This window comes from Vidua macroura, chromosome 2 (assembly GCF_024509145.1).
Source record: "Vidua macroura isolate BioBank_ID:100142 chromosome 2, ASM2450914v1, whole genome shotgun sequence".
Taxonomy (NCBI): Eukaryota; Metazoa; Chordata; class Aves; order Passeriformes; family Viduidae; genus Vidua; species Vidua macroura.
Window position 1 is genome coordinate 49,250,769 of NC_071572.1, and position 20,802 is coordinate 49,271,570.

Genomic DNA, 20,802 nt, shown 5'->3' on the forward strand with positions numbered 1-20,802 from the left:
ACCTCTTCAGAGGGCAACTAAAAATCCATGTTAAACTGTTGTCTTGTATGCTGGGTTCTGGGTGGACAAAACTGCAAGTGGGTACTGGTTTTAGTGCTGTACCAAAGCTCTGTATTTGCAAAGTAAGGGATTTCTGATTTTCACATTTTTGCTGTCTTCAAATGCACTTTTTCTGTAGTATTAATTAATCTTAACAAACATCCCTATCCATCTGAATTGCTGCTATTATTGCTTGTGCATCTTGGGGTTTTTTTCCCTGAGTTGCCAGTCCCTTTACTGTCCTTTCACCTATTTATGTACTACCAGAATTATCAGTTAGGCTCAGCATGTTCTTTGAGACTTCTTGTCAAATATGGATAGCTATATAAATTCATAATGGCTTTAGTGCGACCTGTTTTGTAGTGGAAATGTTCACTACATTATTTGGACTAATTTGAAATTGTTATATTATAATGGCAATGTACTCTAAAATGACAGTAAGTTCACACTCATGCCAAAATGACCATTACTTTGTTTGTAAAGTTGCCTCTTGGATCCTTCAAAGAAAGAAAGCTTCTCTTCGTGTTGTGAACTCTAGTGTTGTGGTCTCACTGAGGCCAGGAAAATTTCAATGATGATGGGAATGTAAGATTTCTCATATTAACCAGAAATTATATGGCTGTTTTTAATAGCTATTTTGGCTGAAGAAGAGCCAGCCAACTTTATTTCATGTTGATGGTTTCAGCTGGATGAATACAGCAAATTTTGAAAGCAGGCCACTCATTCACACTTGTAATTGTAAATTATACATCCTCTGGATATTAGGTCAGTCTTTAGGCTTTTAAAATTGACAGTCTTCCCTTATACCCTTACTTATACTCAGTAAAGCAGTGCTTATTTGGAATGTTTCAAGTATATATACTTGAACATTTAGTGCAGAAATATTACTGGAGCTTCAGCTTTGCCTTGCAAGGATTTAAAGATTTTGTGTAAACTATTTTTAAGTAAATTTTACTATATGAGTTTGTGTTAATTTGATTGTTGGTACACAAAAAAAGCCTTAATTTCTTCAGATCTAAAGCCTTTACAAAAGCTCTTAGCTTTTTTGGTTTGGGACTTGTTGCTCTTTTAATATGGAATAATAATTGCAAAGAGTTAGGAAGCATTTATTTAGTTAAAAAAATAAATGTTATGTATACAAAGACTAGTAAAATGGTAGTGGTGTTACATTACCTACTACATTTTCCTGCTTATTCCTGTGCAAAGGTTTGCTCCATAGGTCCTTTGCAACTGAAATATTCTAGTCTAGTTTGTTTTCTGTTTTTCAGTTCTTATGTTTTGTAGGTATATTTTTACAAAACAAAGTTCAAATCTTGTGCAAACTAAAACTGTTTAATTGGGAAATTGATGTGCTGTTGAGTCTTAGATTAAGCTGTCCATTAGAAGACCTGATGAGAGTTGCTGTCTGCCCTATGCTTTTTAGCTGCAGTGTAGTAATGTTTTAATACTGTATTGCCCTATTGGTTAATGGGGATTAGCAAATTACTAAAATAGTGTATTTTTACTTATTTACCTTATATTCTGTTAAGGAAAACAGTTTTATGTAGTAGTTTTTTTAAAAACCTCAAGTCATCTCTTAGTCTAACGTGGTTGTATTTGTTCAGTGTTGGTGTAGGAAACATAATAGAAGCTGGAAAGACCCCAATAATATTACATTGAGAGGCTTAAGATGGGCATCTTCTTTGTGTATATTTATAAAAATTAATTGTCATAATTTAGATACGTAACAGGACAATTAAAACACAAATCCATGGTTTGCGGTGGTTTTTTTGGATCTTGTATTTTTTAGTTTAGATTGAGAGGACATGCTAGTTAAAGTTTCAGTTTGTTACACAATCTGCTCTGGCACACTGATGGTTTGTTGGGTAGCAAGTTGAGGCAGTTAAGGTTGGGCTGGAGCAAAATAATAAGTTACCATTCCTCACTGCTAGCCATGTTAAATGTAGTAAATGTGTTTTCTGCATACTTAAAAACTTGATGTTGAATTTGTTTTTCTGCTATGTTAACTATCAGCTGTCAGGGTTTAGTTTTGGTTTTCCTCCCATATTATGATCTTCCTTCTGGCCAAAATATTTTGAAGATTTTTTTTTTTTTTTTAGTAATTTTTCCTCCTGACATATGACTATGTATGTTTTGCCAAACCCATGATTTAAAGATAAAGACTATTTATGTCTTTATAGAAAGCACATGGGATGTATGAATAACACAGTTTTTGGTACTTCATGCAAACTGTTTTCCTAATCCTTCATTCCCTTTGAAAACTTGATCTTTTGCAGCATTATTTGAACACATGGTTACATTTTTATCTTTTTCTTTCTTACCTTGCTTGCTGTGAACACAGCTTTGTGCTCAGGTGCTAAGTGGAATAGTACTCCTATAATTAACTTTATGTTATAAATACATTTTAAAGCTGATCTATTCCTTTGGTTTTTCACAGTCAGTTCCTACCATTGTGCCCCTTCGAAGGATGAGTACTAGAAATTAACACAGGATAATAGGCTCCTTATGCTGTAAGTGACAGCATTAAGGCAGATGGTTTCTGTACTTTTAGGTTTAGTGTTTCATATGTATCAAAGCATATTGATAAGCTTTTTATGATTTTTTTTAGTTATAGCTATATACTATGATATAGCATGTTATAGCTCATTCCCTTCAGACTGATGAATGTGTTGATGAACTTAATTAGATGGACTTAAGCTGAATGATAGTTATTTCTTTGCATCTAGTATATCTATGACTACTTGGGCCTGAGAAAATTTTTGTTGTTATTAGTGTAATAAATCTAAATTTATGCCTGTTGTACACATTATAAAAAAATAAACTGAGTTTCCTTGTCCCCACTTGAAACTGGAGATGTGTGGTTAGATTACTGCTGTTCCTTGCTTTCATTTTCTTCCCTTAACTGTTTTAGGCTTGTGTTCCAAGCATTACTGTCATATGTAATGGGCTTTAAACTCTTGGAAAATGCTTTATAGTTGCTATGAAAGGGTGTATGTGGTGCAACCTCAGTGGGCAGCTGAGCACTGCATGGCTCCTTGGTTATTTCCCCCTGTAGTGGGGTGGGGGACAGCTGGAAGGATAAAAGTGGGAAAACTCAGGGGCTGAGGTAAAGACTGTTAATGTAGGTAAAGCAAAAGCTTTGTACAAGCAAAGCAAAACAAGGAATTAATTCCTTCCTTACCATCACCAGGCTGATACTCAGCCATCTCCAGGAAAGCAAGGCTTCATCATTCCCAGTAACTTGGGAAGACAAACACCGTAACTCTGAATGTATTGTCCCCCCACTTCTTTCTTTCTCCCTGTTTTATATACTGAGCATGATGTCATATGGTAGGGAATAACCTTTTCGTCAGTTGGATTCAGCTGTCCCAGTTATATCCCCTCCCATCTTCTTTTACAGCCCCACCTTACTTGCTGGCAGGGCAGTGTGAGAAACTGGAAAGGCCTTGACCCTGTCTAAGTGTTAGTCAGCAACAGATAAAGCACAGGTGTGCTACCAACACTGTTCCTATCATAAATCCAAAATATACAAGCAAGACACAAGCTGCTTGGAAGAAAATTTTTATTGTAACCAAAGCCAGATAAGGTCAAAAAGTAGAAGTCTGTTGCTTGTAGTTTAAATTCACAGATGCCATGGTATTTAGATTATTTTGGCCATGATCTCTGTCAGTCTAGAAAAGTTTGTTGCTAAGAGGTTTAACCTCAATGGGATTAAAATGGAAGTCTCCCTCTTACTTCTCTACTGTGCTCCTTGTTGCACTTGGTAACATTGCTCATCTTTTTTATTGCTGTATCTATACAGATCTGCAGCCAGTCATTTATGTTACACTGAGATGAGCTTGTTGTTAAATAAATACCTTATTCTATTTTTATTTTTTCATCCTCTTCTTTATTTTGTTTCACCATGTTACATTGTAGTCACTTGCGACTTTCCTATCTGATTTGGCCTTGCTTTTCTCTCCCACTAGCCAATGCATAATTCTTTCAAACAGATATGCTCATAGGTCTTCATTATGCTTGTATGTTTTCAGAGTAGTCATTCTATTCCTTTTCTCTTCAAACAGATTGATTCTCTATCCACTTTTATTTCTAGAATATACTGCTATACAGGGTAGACCACTGACAGCTATAAAACTGGTGAGTTTTCAATTGTTTGCACTTGGCAGTTGTCTTCTGCTATTTGTTGCAGACTAAGTTAGAATTTCTTTGGTTTGCTTTTGATAGTAATCACTTTAAAGATTTTACGCAGTCATTAACCACTAGTAATGGGCTTGTTCTTAATAAGTACAGATTTTTCTTGACTCCATGGAGCATATTTGCTAAATTAAAATTCTGCTGATATGATTCTGTGTAAGATAGCTTTGTATATACAGTTTAATTTTGGTGGTTGTGTTTAGATAGGAGAGTGACCAAAGGTGCAGATCTTGTCATCTTTGCTGTGGTTGAATGACTTTCCAAATGTAAAAAAAAACCAAAAAGTCGTAGAAATGTTTAAGGATAAATACTTTTGTCTGAATTGACTAACTTGAGGAATCAGAATTTCCTTGCATATGTTCTTGCAGATCTAATTTCATAGATAGCATTGAAGTGAATAATGAAAAATCAGATAATTACAGAAAAGAAACTCCAATTGTCAGTGGTTATACTGAGGAACATTTTCTTTGTGTGGAGAACACTTTGGAGGGATGCTTTCTTTTAAGTTACTTTTCTTTATCTGAGACAGACTTACGTTGTTTTGGAAACCTTTTCAGTTACAAAAGGGATCGGATACTATTTTGCACTTTTGTCATGGTCAAATGAAAATCAGTTTCATTTTACTTGTGTGGTTGGGTTTTAATTTCATTTTTAGAACCTGTAGTATTTGTTTCCATAATTATTGGAGAGGCCTTAGGATATTCCAGCAGCTGGAAAAGCAGCTCCTTTCTTAAGCCTCCAGAGTTTTGGCTTTCAGAAAAATGGTAGTTGTTAAGAAAGTTATTGTCATAGTGAAATAGTCCTCAGTTATGAAATTAAAATAACTATTAAAAATATGTGCAATTTCAGCTCACCAACAATAGCACATAAAAATCCCAACTGGAAAATCAATGAGTACGGTGACCTTTTTCTGTTCTGAGTTTTTTTAACCTTTTCAGGTGCCTTAGAAACCTGGAGTAAACCTGTCCTACTAGTCTGCCTGTGTTTTTCTCTAAGCCTGTGGTAAGGGGATTGCAGCTGATGTTCCTTACTCTGATTTACGGATTTAGGGGGCAGGATTTTGATGATTTTTCCATTTGTATATATACTGCTTAAGCCCTGACTTTCCTTTTATTATTGGCATGGATGAAAATTCACGTCAGAATGCTTGATTAATTATTTAAAAGAGATAGTATGTAAGCTGGTAATGGCTTGGAGAGCATACACGTGGCTCTTTGAATGACAGTTGACTTATTGTCCATTTCACTAAAAATGTTAAATTTTAGGCTTACTAAATAAAAATACCAATCATTTAAAATATTTGAGGTAATCTGATATAATATTGTCAGCAATCAAAAAATACTAAGCTTTTATTATTTAGGGAAAATATTGGTTGTGCTCTCAGTGCTGTTTTGAGGTCCACCTATCGAGCTGAACAGTTTCCCACGCTAATGATTCTCACAGCTTAAATTCCTTAAAAATCTGTAGGCCTTGGTGAAAAATAACTGTAGGCAATCTACAGATACCTTCCAGGCAGGGAGAGCAGTGGGTATGCTATACCTCAGCTAGAGTAAAGCTTTTGACACTGCCTCCCACAGCATGCACAGGCTGACAATGGGATGGGTTACATAAGTGGACAGTGAAGTAGATTGAGAACGGGCTGAGTGATTAGGCCTAGAGGTTTGCGATCTGTGACACGAAGGCCAGCTGGAGTAAAGTCATCAGTCATGTACCCTAGAAGCTGATACTGGGGCAAATGCTGTCTAGCATCTTCATTAATGACCTGGATGCTGAGACAGTGTCCCCCCCAGCAAGTTCTCAGATGGTACAAAAGAGAGTTCCTCATATACCACATGGTTGTGTTTGTGTTTTGAGGGATGTGGCCAGGCTGGAGATTTGGGCTGAGTGGAATTTTAAAGTGCAACAAGGGGAATTGCAGAATCATTCATCAGGGATGAAATAACACTGGGGAGCTGGCCAGGTGGGAGACAGCTCTGCAGAGAAGTAACTTGATGTACTGGTTGGCAACCATCTGTGTGCCAGTAATGCACTGCCATGGCAAAGGTGGCAGACAGCCTCCTGGGCTATGTTAGGAAGAGTGGTGTTGCCAGCTGGTTGAAGGAGGTGCTCTCTGCTCTCCCTGCTCTGGTGAGGGTGCGTCTGGAGTGTCCAGTTCTGGGCTTCCCAGTAGAGGAGAGCTATACTGCAAAGAGTTAAGTGCAGAATCATGTTGGTGATTAAGGATCTGGAGCTTTTCTTCAGTAAGGAAAGGCTTAGAGGGCTGGGACTATTACCCTGGAGAAGAGGAGGTTCAGGAGTGACTTTTTAATGCAGTGAGAGAATGAAGAAGGGAGAGTCAGTTGCTTCTCAGTATTGTCCCCCACCCTGACATGGCAGTGACGTGGCACAAATAAAAATTCACGAAATTCCAGTGCATTCCAAGAAAGCAATTCTTCACTATGAGAAAGGTCAAGCATCGTCAGGTGTTGTCCAGAGAGGTTTGTATCTCTTTGGTAGTACTAAAAGTGCAACTGCACGTGGTAGTGGGCAACTTACTTTCTCTGACACTGCTTGAGCAGGAAGTTTGACAGAATCAGACACAGAATCACAAAATGGTTGAGATTGGAAGTGACCTCTGAAGTTCATCTGGTCCACCTTCCTCAACAGGGCCATCTGGAGCCAGCTGCCAGATGGCTTTGAATATGGATGGAGACTCCACAGCCTTGCTTGCAACCTGTGCCAGTGCTCAGTCACCCTCACAGTAAAAAAAAAAAAGTTACCTTAACATGTCCCTTCTAACCTGAATGATGTGATTCTATAATCCTTAAGAAAATAGACCAGAAGGAGGTGGGATCAATATGAAGTTTATTTGTCCTCTGAGAGGATGTGTCACAGGGAGCAAACATGGTGCTGAACAATGAGGTCTTCCAGCAGAGCTGTGTTTTAACATGGTGGTTGTTGTGGTACTAGAAATAGAACTATTAAATAGTCTAGGTTGGAAAAGACCTTTAATATCACAGGGTTCCACTTCTAACCCAGCACTACCAAGTTGACTTCACCACTCAACTGTGTCCCTGAGTGCCACATCTACACACCTATTAAATACTTCTGGTGGTGGAGATTCTACCACTCCCAGGGCAGTGTGTTCCAGTTCCTGAAAACCCTTGTGCTGAATAATTTTCTCTCAGTACCCAATCTATACCTTCCCTGGTCCAACTTGAGGCCATTTCTTCTTGTGCTGTTGCTGGTTACTTGAGAAGAGACTGACCCCCACCTGATTACAACCTGTTTTCAGAGAGTTTTGTAGAGGGATAAGGTCTCCCCTGAGCCTTCCTTTTTCCAGGCTGAACAAACCTGAGGTGTCTCAGCCCTTCCTCATACGACTGAATACTTCAGACACATAAACAGCTTTTCTGCCTTTCTCTGGGCACACTCCAGCACTTTTTGGAGTGAGGAGTCCAAAACCGAACACAAGATGTGACCTTGACAGTGCATGTTACAGGGGGTGATCACTGCCCTGGCCTGCTGGCCACACTATTTCTGATACAGGCCAAGATGTCATTGGCCTTCTTGGCCACCTGGGCACTCTGCTGGCTCATGTTCAGTAGCTGTTAACCAGCACCCCCAGACCCTTTTCTGATTGGCAGCTTTCCAGCACTTCCCCAGCCTGTCGTGCTCCAAGTGGTTGTCAAGACCCAAGTGCAGGATTCAGCACTTGGCCTTGTTGAACCTCACACATCTGGCCTCAGCCTAGCAAAGAGTTCCCTCCCAAGCCATGAGCCACCAGTTTCTCAAAAAAAATGTTGTGAGAAACAGTGTCTAAAGGCTTTATAAAGGCCAGGTAGACAACATCCACAGCCTTTCCCACATCCACTAAGTGGGTCACCTGGTGATAAGTCCTGCTTGTGATCTCCTTCTGCTTTTCATAAACCCATGTTGGCAGCCCTGGTCACCTGGTTGTCCTGTATGTGCCATGTGATGGTACTCAGTATGATCTGCTCCATGACCTTCCCCAGCACTGAGGTCAGGCTCACAGGGCTGTAGTTCCCTGAATTCTCCTTCCAGAATTTCTTGTAATTGGGTGACACATTCACTGACTTTCAGTTAGGCAGAGCTGCTGGCAAATGATGATGGAAGGTGGTTCAGTGAGCATTTCTGCCAGCTCCTGCAGTACTATTTGGTGGATCCCACTGAGCCTGTAGACTTGTGTGTGTCTAAGTGGTGTAGCAAGTCACTGATCATTTCCCCTTGGATGACGAGAACACAGCTGGACTGAGACAGAAGGGATTAAGTGCCTCCACATTCCACGTCCGTTACAGGATGGAGGTTGTCCTAGCCCTTCTTTTTGTTGTAAACATATTTTTAGAAACATGTATCAGATCTTCATGCTATATAGCTTGATATGAGTAAAGGGAATATGAGAAGAACTGAAAAGGTCCACTTGCAGTTTCAGATAAGACAAAGCAGCATATTTGTCCAACCATTCTTGTAGGAGGAACTGCATGGTAACAAAATCCAAATGTAAGTAATTTATTATTTAGAGTATTTTTGAATGTAAGGTGTTTTTTGTGTTGAAGTCATGCTGGGTGTTGTCTAGTGGCAAGTTAGTCCCCAGTTTGGAAATGGTACTACAAAAATCTTAGCTTTTCTCTTTGCAGGCTTCCACTTTTTTTTTTTTTTTTTTTCTTTTGGGACCAAATGTCATATTCAAATTGTAACAACAGGCAAAAATATGACTTGTGAGCCAACTGTCTTGCAACTGAGCTACTTTGGCTGTGATTTTGGCAGAAGCAGTATCCTATTTTCCTATCCTGCTTGCAACTGTGCAAAGAGGAAGGGAGGGTCAAGCAGCTGCTTCATGGAGGTATTTTTCATGAAGTATTTTACAAAGCAATAGTTCTCTTTTCAAAGATACTCTAAAATCCAGGGATACAAACCAGGTTTTGCAAAAAGCATATTTTTCCTCAGGTGTTCTGTAGATTTTGTTGCCAAATTGAAGTGAAAAGATTTAGTGTATTTATTTCTTCAGAAATCAATATTCTTGGGTTTTTCTATTTGTGATTTGTAAAATTTTGGTTCAGTTTGTGATATAAGTATATGATATAGTATATACTTGGTGCATGTTTATTTTATAACGCTTGCCAATACTTAGTTTGGCATTACACCAAGAGTTTATATATTTGTATGATAGGTATTTGTGTGCCAGGTTTCAGTTTATATGTATGTATTTTGTTCCCTGTCAACTGTTTTATGGCCAGTTCTTTTGGAAACTGGATAGGTATTACTGTAGGTGATATGAAAAATGACACATTAAAAAGCTCTCGTAGCTGTTGTTTGTAAGCAGACATTTTGTTTATCAAGACAAGAGCAGATTGGAGGTTTTGAGTGATGTTTATTTTCCTTCTTTATTCTTGCAACCTACTGACACTGTTCCTCCCCATGGTTGAAAGTGTCCTGGATGTTCCAGCAGTAGATTGATGGATAACTGTGTTGGCTACTTAGTTCTCAGTGGAAGGTATCTGCAAGGAAGGAAAGTTAACCATGGAAAGCTTTAGGAAAGTTCAGTTGCAGGATGCTTCAACAACCCCTAAATGTCATGGAACATTTGCTGGGTCCTCTTGACTTGAACCACTTTGACACTAATTGGTGGATTTGTGTTGGTGTGAGTTAGATGGAGAAACACAAAATTGAGGACAGAATCAGATGTTTGGTGTAGGCTGGGCCTAATATTAGAGCCATTTTCTGAGCATCTCCCATTTTACAGTTAAAGATGCAATGCTAAAGCACATACCTTAAAGTGATGCATTCTGTATGCCAGCTTTGTAGAAGGTGGATAGCATTTTGTTTAGGTGAGTTATTTACTTTGGGTTACTTTATGGGGCTTTTTGTAAGGCTGTTTCTCATTACAGATGGTAGAATTCTTGGCAGCCAAAGTAACAGTGCTGAGATTACATTGACATAGAAGAAATCAAAGTATTTTATTTGCAAGAGCACAGTACATACCTTAATATGGGAGATGTTGTATGTAGAGGCTCTTAAAAGAAGTAGTTGCTCTCAAAAAAAAGTAACCGTCCAGTTCATAGAAATAAAGAGTGCTGAACACTGAAGCTTAGGTACATGTGGAGTGGTACCAAAGTAGGGCATATGCAAGCACTAACTCCGATATGTTTTACAGCAAGGTTTGTTGGTTGCATTTTGTCACATGGTACCTCTTCATCTCCTTGCCAACATGCAGCCTCTGTGTAGTTTTATTGATACTCAGTTCTCTGGTCATAAAACCTCTTCTCTGTCTATAGGTTAGGCCATTGAAGTTCTGTCCACTTCCTTTGTTCTGCTTCTTATCATTGTCAACTCCTTCATGTGAGCAGTTGCTTGTATGTTCCAAACTTCTCTTGAACAACTTTTCTTTGTTTCCCTTTGGCTGTTTGTCAGATGCTTCTCAGTTATTGACAGCAAGTCAGGATGTCTTTTAAAGTAAGATAGTCCCACAATTTTGAGATCTACTCAGATCTTCTGAGCAGCCTTGATAACTGTTTTTTTCTTTAGTATCCCTTTTCCTTTGTTTTGAAGCTCTTATAGTTGAACTTATATGGCGATGAGATGAATGTATCGTAAGTTTCTTGCTGACAAGTGAACTGATACTTTTTAGCTATAGTTGTCTGTGTTTGTTATTAAGTTGCCTTGAAGCTAGACTACAAATTTAGGAGCTATTTTGGAGCGATTCAGAGGATGGAGTAAATGGCTTGGGAAATATGGAAGTCCAGCAGAGGCTGCAGTTGCTTTTAAGTGGTATTGTTCTTTGTGTGATCAAGTGTCAGCTAGATTACTTGTTTACAGAAGAGAAGGGGAAAAAAGCTTAAAAATGCACATTGTTGTACTTCGTCAGAAGAATACCTTCTGGTTTTCTGTACAACAGGGAAGTCTGATGCAGATCTGATGTATCTTATTATAACAGATCAATGAGTATATCAGAGCTTTCACTCCAGCCTTGGGCCTGCACGAGGAAGCATGCAGTCAAGAAGTGGGCCCATGGGAATCTCATAAGATTTATCAAGGCCAAGTGCAATGTGCTTCACCTGGGTTAGGGCAGCCCTCTCTATTAACACAGGCTGGGGGATGAACAGATGGAGTAGCCCCCCACCAAGAGGGATTTGGGAGTGCTGGTGGGTGAGAGGCTGGACATGATCCAGGTAAATCCCCATTACAGGAAGGAACGGACTTGTGGGAGCCCAAGGGAGGGCCCCCAAGATGCCTAGAGGGATGGAGCACCTCTCCCATGAGGAAAGGCTGAGAGATTTGGGATTATTCAGCCTGCAAAAGGAAAGGCTTTGGAGTGACTTCATTGGGGCCTATCAGGCATTTTATAATTCTATGATTTTCAAGCAAGTGCAAGTAAGAAAAGCAACATCTGTTACTCCTGTTGTGTCATTGTCTAGACTATATCCTTCCTCAACTAGAATTTTTAGGTGTGTTGCCTTCAGCCTGATGATTTGGCTGCCTCTGTTCTAGATAGAACAACTGTAAAGTAGATTTAAAACTACACAGGAGCCCACCCTGGAGAGATGCTGTGGAATGGCTGTCAAGGGGGAAACCTGTGAGAACAGGTAATAGCTGTTGTTCTGCATCTGGCTCTGTCCTAGGTCCTGATCTGTATAGTCTCTCTCTGACAATTTCAGAGTTGGAATTGAGATTGTAGATGAAAAAGTTAACAGAGGATGCAAAACTGTAGAAGATTAGATATACTTAAGACTGTAAATGTTTAGCTTCAGAAAATCCCACTACCAAACCAGTAAGCAAAAATGTAAAACCAGCAATGAATAAAAAGTACCTCATAAGAGATTATACATATTCTGTAAAATTATAAAGTGATTGTGATTCAGAAGTAGCCATGCTACTGCTGTAGTGTTGCAAAATTTTATTTAAAATTATGGAGAGATTATTTTGTGTAGGAAACCTGAAGTAATTCTTGACCTTTTCTTTGTATTGCAGGATTGTAAGACTCCTTTTTTTTTTCCACTTCATTTTTTTTTCCTCACTGTTTGCTGAAAAAGGACTGGTTACTATGAGAGAATAGTGAAATTAGATAGTAGTGAGGTAAATGAGCTATGACTTAGGCACTGAGCTGAGACTGCTTAATTGTCAGAAGACTCATTTTTCCTCAGACCTGAAAAAAATCAAGCAGATGGTGGAAAAAGAGAAAAATAAACTGAGTTTTCTGTAATAAAGATATGAAAAATAGCATTTAATTGCCATAAAGACAATTTAGAAAAGACCTCAAAAAGAATTCTCTAGTAGGATTTCATAGGACATGGTTGGGAGTGTGATCATTGGCATATTTCTCCAGGGAAAAGATGTTTGGAACGCGGTGGAATTTAGCTAGAATCATAGAATATGCTGTGTTGGAAGGAAAGCACAAGGATCAGTGTCCACCTCCTGGCCCTGCACAGGACCACCCCCAGAGTCACACCATTTGCCGGAGAGCATTGTCCAAACACTCCTTGAACTGTCAGGCTTGGTGCTGTGACCACTTCCCTGGGGAGCCTGTTTCAGTGCTCAGGCACCCTTTTGGATGAACCACATTTTCCTGATAGCCAGCTTAAACTTTCCCTCACTCAGCTTCATGCCATCTCCTCAAGTCCTGTCCTGGTCACCAGAGTGAATAGATGTGAACCAGCCCCTCCTCTTCCCCTCATGAGGAAGTTGTAACTGCATTGAGGTCTCCCCTCAGTCTCCTCCAGGCTGAACAGTGACCTCAGCTGCTCCTCAAGCGGCTTCACCTCCAGACCCTTCACCATCCTTGTGGCCCTCCTTTGGATGCTAACAGCTTAATGTCTTTCTTACATTGTGGTGCCCAAACCTGCACACAGCACTTGAGGTGAGACTGCCTCAGTGCAGGGCAGAGTGGGACAATCCCCTCCCTTGCCTGGGTGGTGATGCTGTGCCTGATGCACCCCAGGACACGGTTGACCCTCCTGGCTGCCAAGGCACTGCTGGCTCACAATTAGCCTGTCATTGACCAGGACCCTCAATTCTATGATAGACCAGGAAATAGAAATGCTGATCTTTTGGGGTTCTTTCCAGACACTCTTTTTACTGATTCTAGAGTACCTTCCATTTGACAAGTTATGTTTTAGTTTTCCAGGTGACATGCCATGTGCACAGGCTTTCTTTTAAAAAGTCTTTTGAAAGGTCCTGTATAGTGCCTGTGTTGTTTCATCTACACAGAGAAGCTCTTGATTGTTGTGTGTAAGCATGTTCTCTGTTCCCTTCTTAATGTACCTGTGGGTGTTGGTTATAGCCAAGAAAGTGTGGATCAATTCAAGTGACTGGATTGTCTTAATGCAGGCGTATATTTTAAGTGTGATAAAGTAGTTTTCATCCCTCATTCTCTTGTTAGCTTTATGTACTATTGTAGGTTTGATTATGCTGACTAATTCCCATAGAAATTGCTCTTATGCCTGATTTTGATGTCTGTTTGCTGATCCAGATGGTGAACAGATGAGAAGCTCAGTATGTCTCTACTTGGAAGCATAATCAGAAACATGGCATGGCACCAGGAAAAATGCAAAACTCAGAATAAGAAAAAATACACTCTTTACACAACACAGAAGCATGTGTATTGTACAGTAAAATTTTACTTTGTTTTAGAAGCAAATGGTGAAGATCACAGAATAGTTGAAATTAGAAGGGGCTTCTGGAGACTATTGAGCACTCAAAGTAGGGTCAACCAAAGCAGGTTGCTCTGAACATTGTCCAATTGTATTTTCAGTATCTTAAAGGAAGGAGAATGTGTAGCCTCTCAGGGCAACCTGTTCCAGTCTTTGACCATTTTTACAGTTCTTAGGTGTAATTGGAACTTCCTGTTTTTTTTTTTTTTCCCTCCATTCTCTCTTGGCCTGTCACTGGATATTGCTTAGAAGAGTATGTTTCCATCATCTTTGCTCTCTCCTGTCAGATGGAGGTGGAGATATTCATGTGGAGGCTATTCCACCCCCATCCTCTCAGGTTTTCTAAAAAATCTCTGCTTGCTTGGTTTCTCCTCATATGACAGAACCTGCAGTTCTTTAAGCATCTTAGTGACCTTTCTCAGGACTCACCCCAGTCAACAAGTGTGTTGTTCTTGGGCACTCAGAGCTGGCGGTGATATTCTAGATACAGTATTGCAAGTTGTGTGTAGAGCATGAGTCAAATCCCCCAAGCGGCTGGCCTTGGAGAGCTCTTCTGCACCCTTTTCTCTCCTGAGAACTGTAACCAGTGGATTTGTCAAAGACTCATGAGCAACAGGCTGTTCTTGACTGATGAAGTCTGCTCTTAGGAAGTCTAGGGTTGTGATCCTGCTTTTGTCTTGCTTCCTTCTTTCAGGTTACTGAACTTTACCTGCACTGCCACTGCATCCAGTAAAATGATGCTGTGATGAAGCACCCTCAAACTTGATGATGAGTAGTAGTGATGAGTGATAATAAGTTGCTGTTGTGGTGTCCTTGACAATCTGACCTTGGTGTTTCACTTTGGGATGTTCAGAAGCAAATGCTTCCTGCATCTTGTCTAACCAAGCTGATCACCAGCAGCAGTAGTTCACCTAATGGAGGAAACAAAAGAATTGTTTGATACCACAAACCTGACTGTTTCATTTTCAGTATTTACTGAGTGGCTGCTGCCTGGTAAGCAAATTTCCACAAGCCTTTGAATCCTTAAGCTGACTGTGTTCAGTAAGTACTTATGGAAACAGAGTAACAGAGATATACTTTTCATTTATCTGAACACAGCAACTCTTGGCTAGGCCTGTCCTGTCAACAGTATACTTCTTCCCAAAAATGGGTAACCCTTAAACCAGAGCAAGCAAGTTTAGACAAATGCACTGAGTTAAAGTCACTTGGAAGTCTTAAAAAATTGAGCATGTGTTAGCATGTGGTTTACTAAACTCATAAATTTTTCAAAAGTGTATTCAAAGATTCAACAGCAGAATGACTGTGTCTAATACTGTACTACCTACCATAGTCTTTGGTACCATGTTTCAGAAGCAAAGATTTTAGGTCAGACAGACATAAAGGCGGCTTTTGTTGTTCCTTTTCTGCTTCAGCAGCAGAGATGGAATAATATTTTTCCACTCATTATACACGCACTTTCTATAACATAGTCTAGAAGATCTTATGCAGGTGTAATGCTAATATAATGTTAGTCCATGTTGAGTAATTCAGTAACAGCATTGAGGGGAGGAACACACACTCAACATGTAAAGCTTCCCTCTTAAATTTAAGTTTATCAATTACAGCTCAAGACTGTTGCACCTTGAGGGAAGATGCACTGTTTGCATTTCTTCATCTCTTTTAAACAGAATAAGAGCAGTGGTATAGAGACAACTGAACAATGTTCTCCTAATAAGGCATAAAATTGTCCAAGTATTAGCTATTGGTACATCTGGTTTAGAACAAATAAATGAAAGCATGCTTTTACTCCTCCTACTAGAGATGCTACAAGTTTGATTAGAAGTTGTAATCATGTCATTTAAACAGCTGTTTCACCTATATTAAATTGTCAAGCAACTGGTTATAGTCCACCTTCCCCTTTCCCCTCCTTTTTTTTATTTCTGCCTGTGATTTGATGTAATTATTTCATATCCCAGGTTTGAAGATTTTTGGTATTTATTTTATTCTCAACAGATTTTTTCTGTAAAGGCTGTAAAAGCACCATTCGCTCTTTCTTTGTGTCCATTTGTCGCAAGTATTTTTTTGTCAAGGTGTCTTTATGTTTTGTGCTCATTTGATTTGCACTTGCTTTGTGGTCCAGTTCAAAACTTAGTTGCCAGTATTTTGAAGCAGTTTGCAGAAAGCCTGCCTGAGATTTGCTGAAAATGAGTGTTTGTTTTCTGTGAGCTATCAGTGGAAGCTGATTGTCAGGGCAGAGTACCAAGATTTTACAAATGACAGCTAGCAGCAGCTTACAATTGTTAACCAGCAATATGATTAATAATTTAGCTGAAAAATCCAGCTGAGCCATATCAGATCTTGTTAATCTTCAGGTAGCAGAGGAGTTGTGGTTATAATTAACACATGGTTTCCAACAGGAAATTACTCATAATCTGCTTAGCATTGTTTTCCATTAATATATTTGCCCATGTTTTTCTGCATATTAAAACATCTTAGTGTTTTGGTATATGGTTTTACTGTCTCTTTTCTGAATATTAAAACATCTTAGTGTTATGGTATATAACAGTAGAACTGTGAACAATCATATGTATCTTTGTTACATGCAGATACATTATGCATACATTAGTCTTAGTTGTAGTTATTGTAGGTTGCTCAGAACTATTTATAAAATTAGTGTGATGAGGTATTTTTATTAATTAATTGCTTACATAGTTCTGAAGATTTGTTTGGACATGGAAGTAAGTATACCTCCCAACTCTGTGAGGTTTCATTTTTAGAAAATATAGGGACATAATTGTGGATTTGTACTGTGGCATTTCTATCCCAAACTGTTTCCATGTAAAATTATTCAAGCCCAAAACTTGCTGAAGATAAAGACTGCCACAGTGGAGCAGTAAGACTGTGCTGCTGTTTGCAGCATCTTTAATGGTTGTTGTATGAATGAGGGAGATCTTAGCACCATCAGTAAACCCATTGCTGATCTTTCCTGTTTGCTAATTTGAAAAAACATTGTGTAAGTGTCATGACAAATGAAGGTAATCTGCCAAATGGCAGAGGCTTTGTTACTGTGGAAATGAGCCCAATCTTGGGAGGGAAAAGGTTTAATTTGGGGTTTTTTCAGACGTATGTGTAAACTCGAAGAAATACTTGCAAAAATTACGGGGACTGGTCTGGTGAAATATTTACAAGATGAAAAAGTGTTTTTAGTGTTTGCAGAGTGTAACAAATTTGGAGAATTTTCAAGGATTTTGGCAGGAAGGATTAAATTTGAAATGTCTTGACAACTTGAGTTAATATCTTTTAAAAGAAAAAGAAAAAAGCTATGCTTATCAAGTTGTCTGTGGTAAGTGCAAATCATACTCTTTTTAAAAGGTATAATTATTAGCACAGATAGAAAAAGTGTATTGGAAACTCAATTTCAAGGTTTGCAGGGAAATGTTTTCATGCTATTCTGCAATAAGTAGGTCTGTTATGCCATATTGCTGTGGAGCTGCCAAATAATACCTGGAATGCAGTTAAAATGTGACCTTGGAGGTATATGAGACATTCTTCTTCCTCTTCCTAAAAGCAAACAACAAGTACTGTTTTCAGCTTTGGTCAACACGGTTTACATGTGGTATGGACTGAGAGAGCCCAGAAGATACTGTCATCAGGACTTTTAAACTGAAAGTTAGAGTGCAAGTTTCATAAAAAGTCATTAGGTCCAGAGCAGAAGATTGAGTAGCTACAGAATGGAACGGTTGCACTGTTCTTCAGGTTTGACAGCAGAATAAGAATTAACTGCATTAAATGCTAATAAGAAAATGTGTCTAATTAAAGAAAAACTAAATAGTGAGTTAGACTATGGAGTTTGATTGCTGAAATTTGTGGAGTAAAGGTTATGTGAAGTTTTTTTTTTTCCTTCTTAAATAGCTTATATACTGTTACCTATTAAAACTTTACTGTTGGGGGAACCTTGAGCAGTCATCTCCATTCTCTTTGTAAGCTTTAACTTTCTGGGGATTCTGAGGGAATTCCTGCTCACTGAATAAGTTCTTTTAACTCCACGATAATGGTGTTTGTTCCTTATAAGCAAAGTGGTGAGCTGGTTTGTTTCTGCAGGAAGTGTCTTGAGGAACATACCTTCCTCTTAATATATGTCAAGAGGGGGAAAGCGGTGAAAATTCTAGGAGGCAGCTTTCTTGGCATACTCTGCAGGAATTCTTTGAGCTTGTATTCTCACTGCTGTTTGTTGGTCAGGCTTCAGTTTTTCTAGCTTTCAACTACTGGACCATGAGGCTTCTATATTCTTGCAGTCTGAATGCTGTACACGACAGTAACCACTATGCTTTTAGAACCTCAACATTTTTATTTAGAACAAAGTTGTTTGAATAAAATATTAGGATTCTTCTGATTCTCAATCTGTTACTGAAAATGTAACTTCTCACTGCCTGTGATTTTCAGATATAATAGTTTATTTTTCAATTAATCTGAACTGTAAACTATTTGAGTAAAGTTTGTGGTACAGAGGAATGTTAGTAGTTTTGCTTGAAATCCTATAAGCTGTATGCTGCGCAGGTAACATATGACACTTTTCCCTTTTTTTTTGGAGGACTTACAACCTGAAAAACCAGTAGGTTAAAAAGCATGCATTTTAGAGTAATCTCAGTGGTGGTGACCGAACAAGCGTGTATGCATATGATGTCTTTCTTGTATGATATATATATATTTTTTCCCCTGGGTAATAAAATGGAGGAGTGAGTGTGGTAGGAATGAGGTGTGGGCAGGAGAGGATTAAATGAGCTTAGAGAAGTGTGTGTTAGCTAGATCTGTAATGTAAAGGGATGGACATTAAGTCTATAAAGTGAGGGTGAAAAAAGTCCAAACAAGAGGTAAAGAAACTGCAGTTTCTTCCATCAGCTGAATCTTCTGCTAAATGATACATTTTTAAAGCTTACTTTTTGTCTTGGAAGGCTTGAATCTTTGTGTGATCAAGACTTCACAAATCAGTGTTCTGTACTAACAGATTGTTTTACTGAGAATTGTCAATAATTCTAGCTTCTAGCATTGCTCTGGCACTACGAACTTGTAATAGAAACAATAGGGCAAGCCAATAGAAAGCTCAGGGACTTGTTTCTCTCCTAGCATATATTCTGCTTAAATTTATGAGAGTAAAGACCCACAATTCAGTGGAACATTAGGAAAGCATAATTTTAAGTGCATTGTATTCTGATTTATACTCTGAAATTCTACCTGCAATTATTTCCTTTGCCTATGAGAAAAAAAAAATTAGAGCACCTCTGACAATTTTTCCCTCTGTGCTTTTTACCATTGAGTATGGAAGGGAGTTTATTTTGTTCTCATTGCTTTTTTTCTCTTTTTCAGAAGTAAGAAACTTTTTAGCAAGAAAAAGTTGAAAAGAAAACAGAAGACTAAATTGAAAGTAAAAACACGCAACAAGGTAAGCCTTTAACTAACCTGACAAAGTTCTGGCTCAAAAATGACAGTACCTTCAGCTGAGAGAAATGCAAGAACACCAAAGCGTGACTAACAATGTGTTTCTTTAGAGGAGTTAATAGTAGACCAGTATTGTCTGTTTACTGTATCCTGTGTGACTGTGATACCAATTTTAACCTTATTCAATTGCTTTTGGTACTAATGTTCAACAGGAAATAGTATGAACAGTGGTTTTAGTTCTCCAGTTCCTAAATCCTAAATGTAGCTAAACATATTGGTCTCAGAGGTAAATTTTGAGATCTGTCTAGCAAGCAGAGACCAGTGCTGCAAAGATTTGGCCATATTGGCTAAAGGAGAAAGGGAGCATTCTAGCGACTCCAAAGTTACCTCTGAAAATGACTCCATAATGGAAAATGTAATAAGTGACACCTAAGTGTTTCTATTAATGTTTTCTCCCCATGTAACTCCTGCCTTCAATCACTGTAAATGCATGGGAACCATACAGTGAACTTAATAAAATGTTTACATCTTTACTCTTTAGAGAGAATAAATTTATGCAGAAGCAGTGCTATTTTAAAATACTGCTGTGCTGCATTCTTTCTCTATTAGAGAGCTATTATTTCTCTATTTAAGGTACAGTCTTGGAGGGATTTTCATGAAGGCTTACTGCAGGCATGAAGGCTTGTAGTCAGTAAAGAGCTCATTTTTGGAATGGTTCTGAAGGACAGAACCACTGAAACATCCAGTGAAAACACTTTCTAGTCAGCTGAATGTCCTTATAATACAAATGCACTGTAGAACCACTTGGCCATCTTATCCCTATTTGCCAAACCTTGTGTAGTTACTGTATCTCAAGACAGATGGCTTTGGGAGGGTGAAGCAAACCCTCTATCTATTCATTTGGTATTGACTTTTTGGAGACATACCAGATTATTCTGCTTATCTCAAGTAGTGCAGCTTCAGATTATGGTATAGAAAAAGCTTATCTTCATTTCTGTTCTCAGCACTGTACAGTAAAATATTTGTGGTCCAAACTGAATTTCTCGCTATAAGAAGTTTTGGCTCTGTCTTCTCCATGACTTTATCAACCCACTGTCAGCAAAGAAAACCAAGTTAGAGATTTGAAGAAATATCACAGAATGTAGTTAGTTTGCGTGTTCTGTCTGGTGACAGAAACTTGTGCTTTTGAAATAAGATAACTCTTTGTCTTTGATCATTGTTACACTATAAAGGGACCCTTGTCTATCTGGTTAGTGGGGCTCTAGTTTTACTGCCAAGTAGAAAGCTAAATACAGAATGGCTGTTCACAAGCTTAGCAGTTGAATGTAATTCTTAAATTTAGTTTTGTTGGATAAATGGAGTGGAAGGATCCTTGGCTAAGACAATGTGAACATACTAAAGGCTTAGTTCTTGTGAGTAGTTATGGATATGGCACTAACTGATAATCTCCTCACCTCCTCCCTATGGAAGGTTGTTCTCAAGATTTTTCTTGGGTTTAAGTAATGGG

At 38.7% G+C, this 20,802-nt stretch overlaps 1 protein-coding gene across 15 annotated transcripts in view; it reads left to right on the plus strand.

Moving 5' to 3' along the window:
- The window catches only part of MYCBP2 (MYC binding protein 2), a 173,723-nt gene that overhangs the window by 4,371 nt on the left and 148,550 nt on the right, over positions 1-20,802 (plus strand). For all 15 annotated transcript variants that reach the window (XM_054001515.1, XM_054001538.1, XM_054001546.1 and 12 more), the window contains exon 2: positions 19,224-19,299. In XM_054001515.1, coding sequence (XP_053857490.1) covers positions 19,224-19,299 — 76 coding nt within the window. The remainder of the gene's footprint in view (positions 1-19,223; positions 19,300-20,802) is intronic.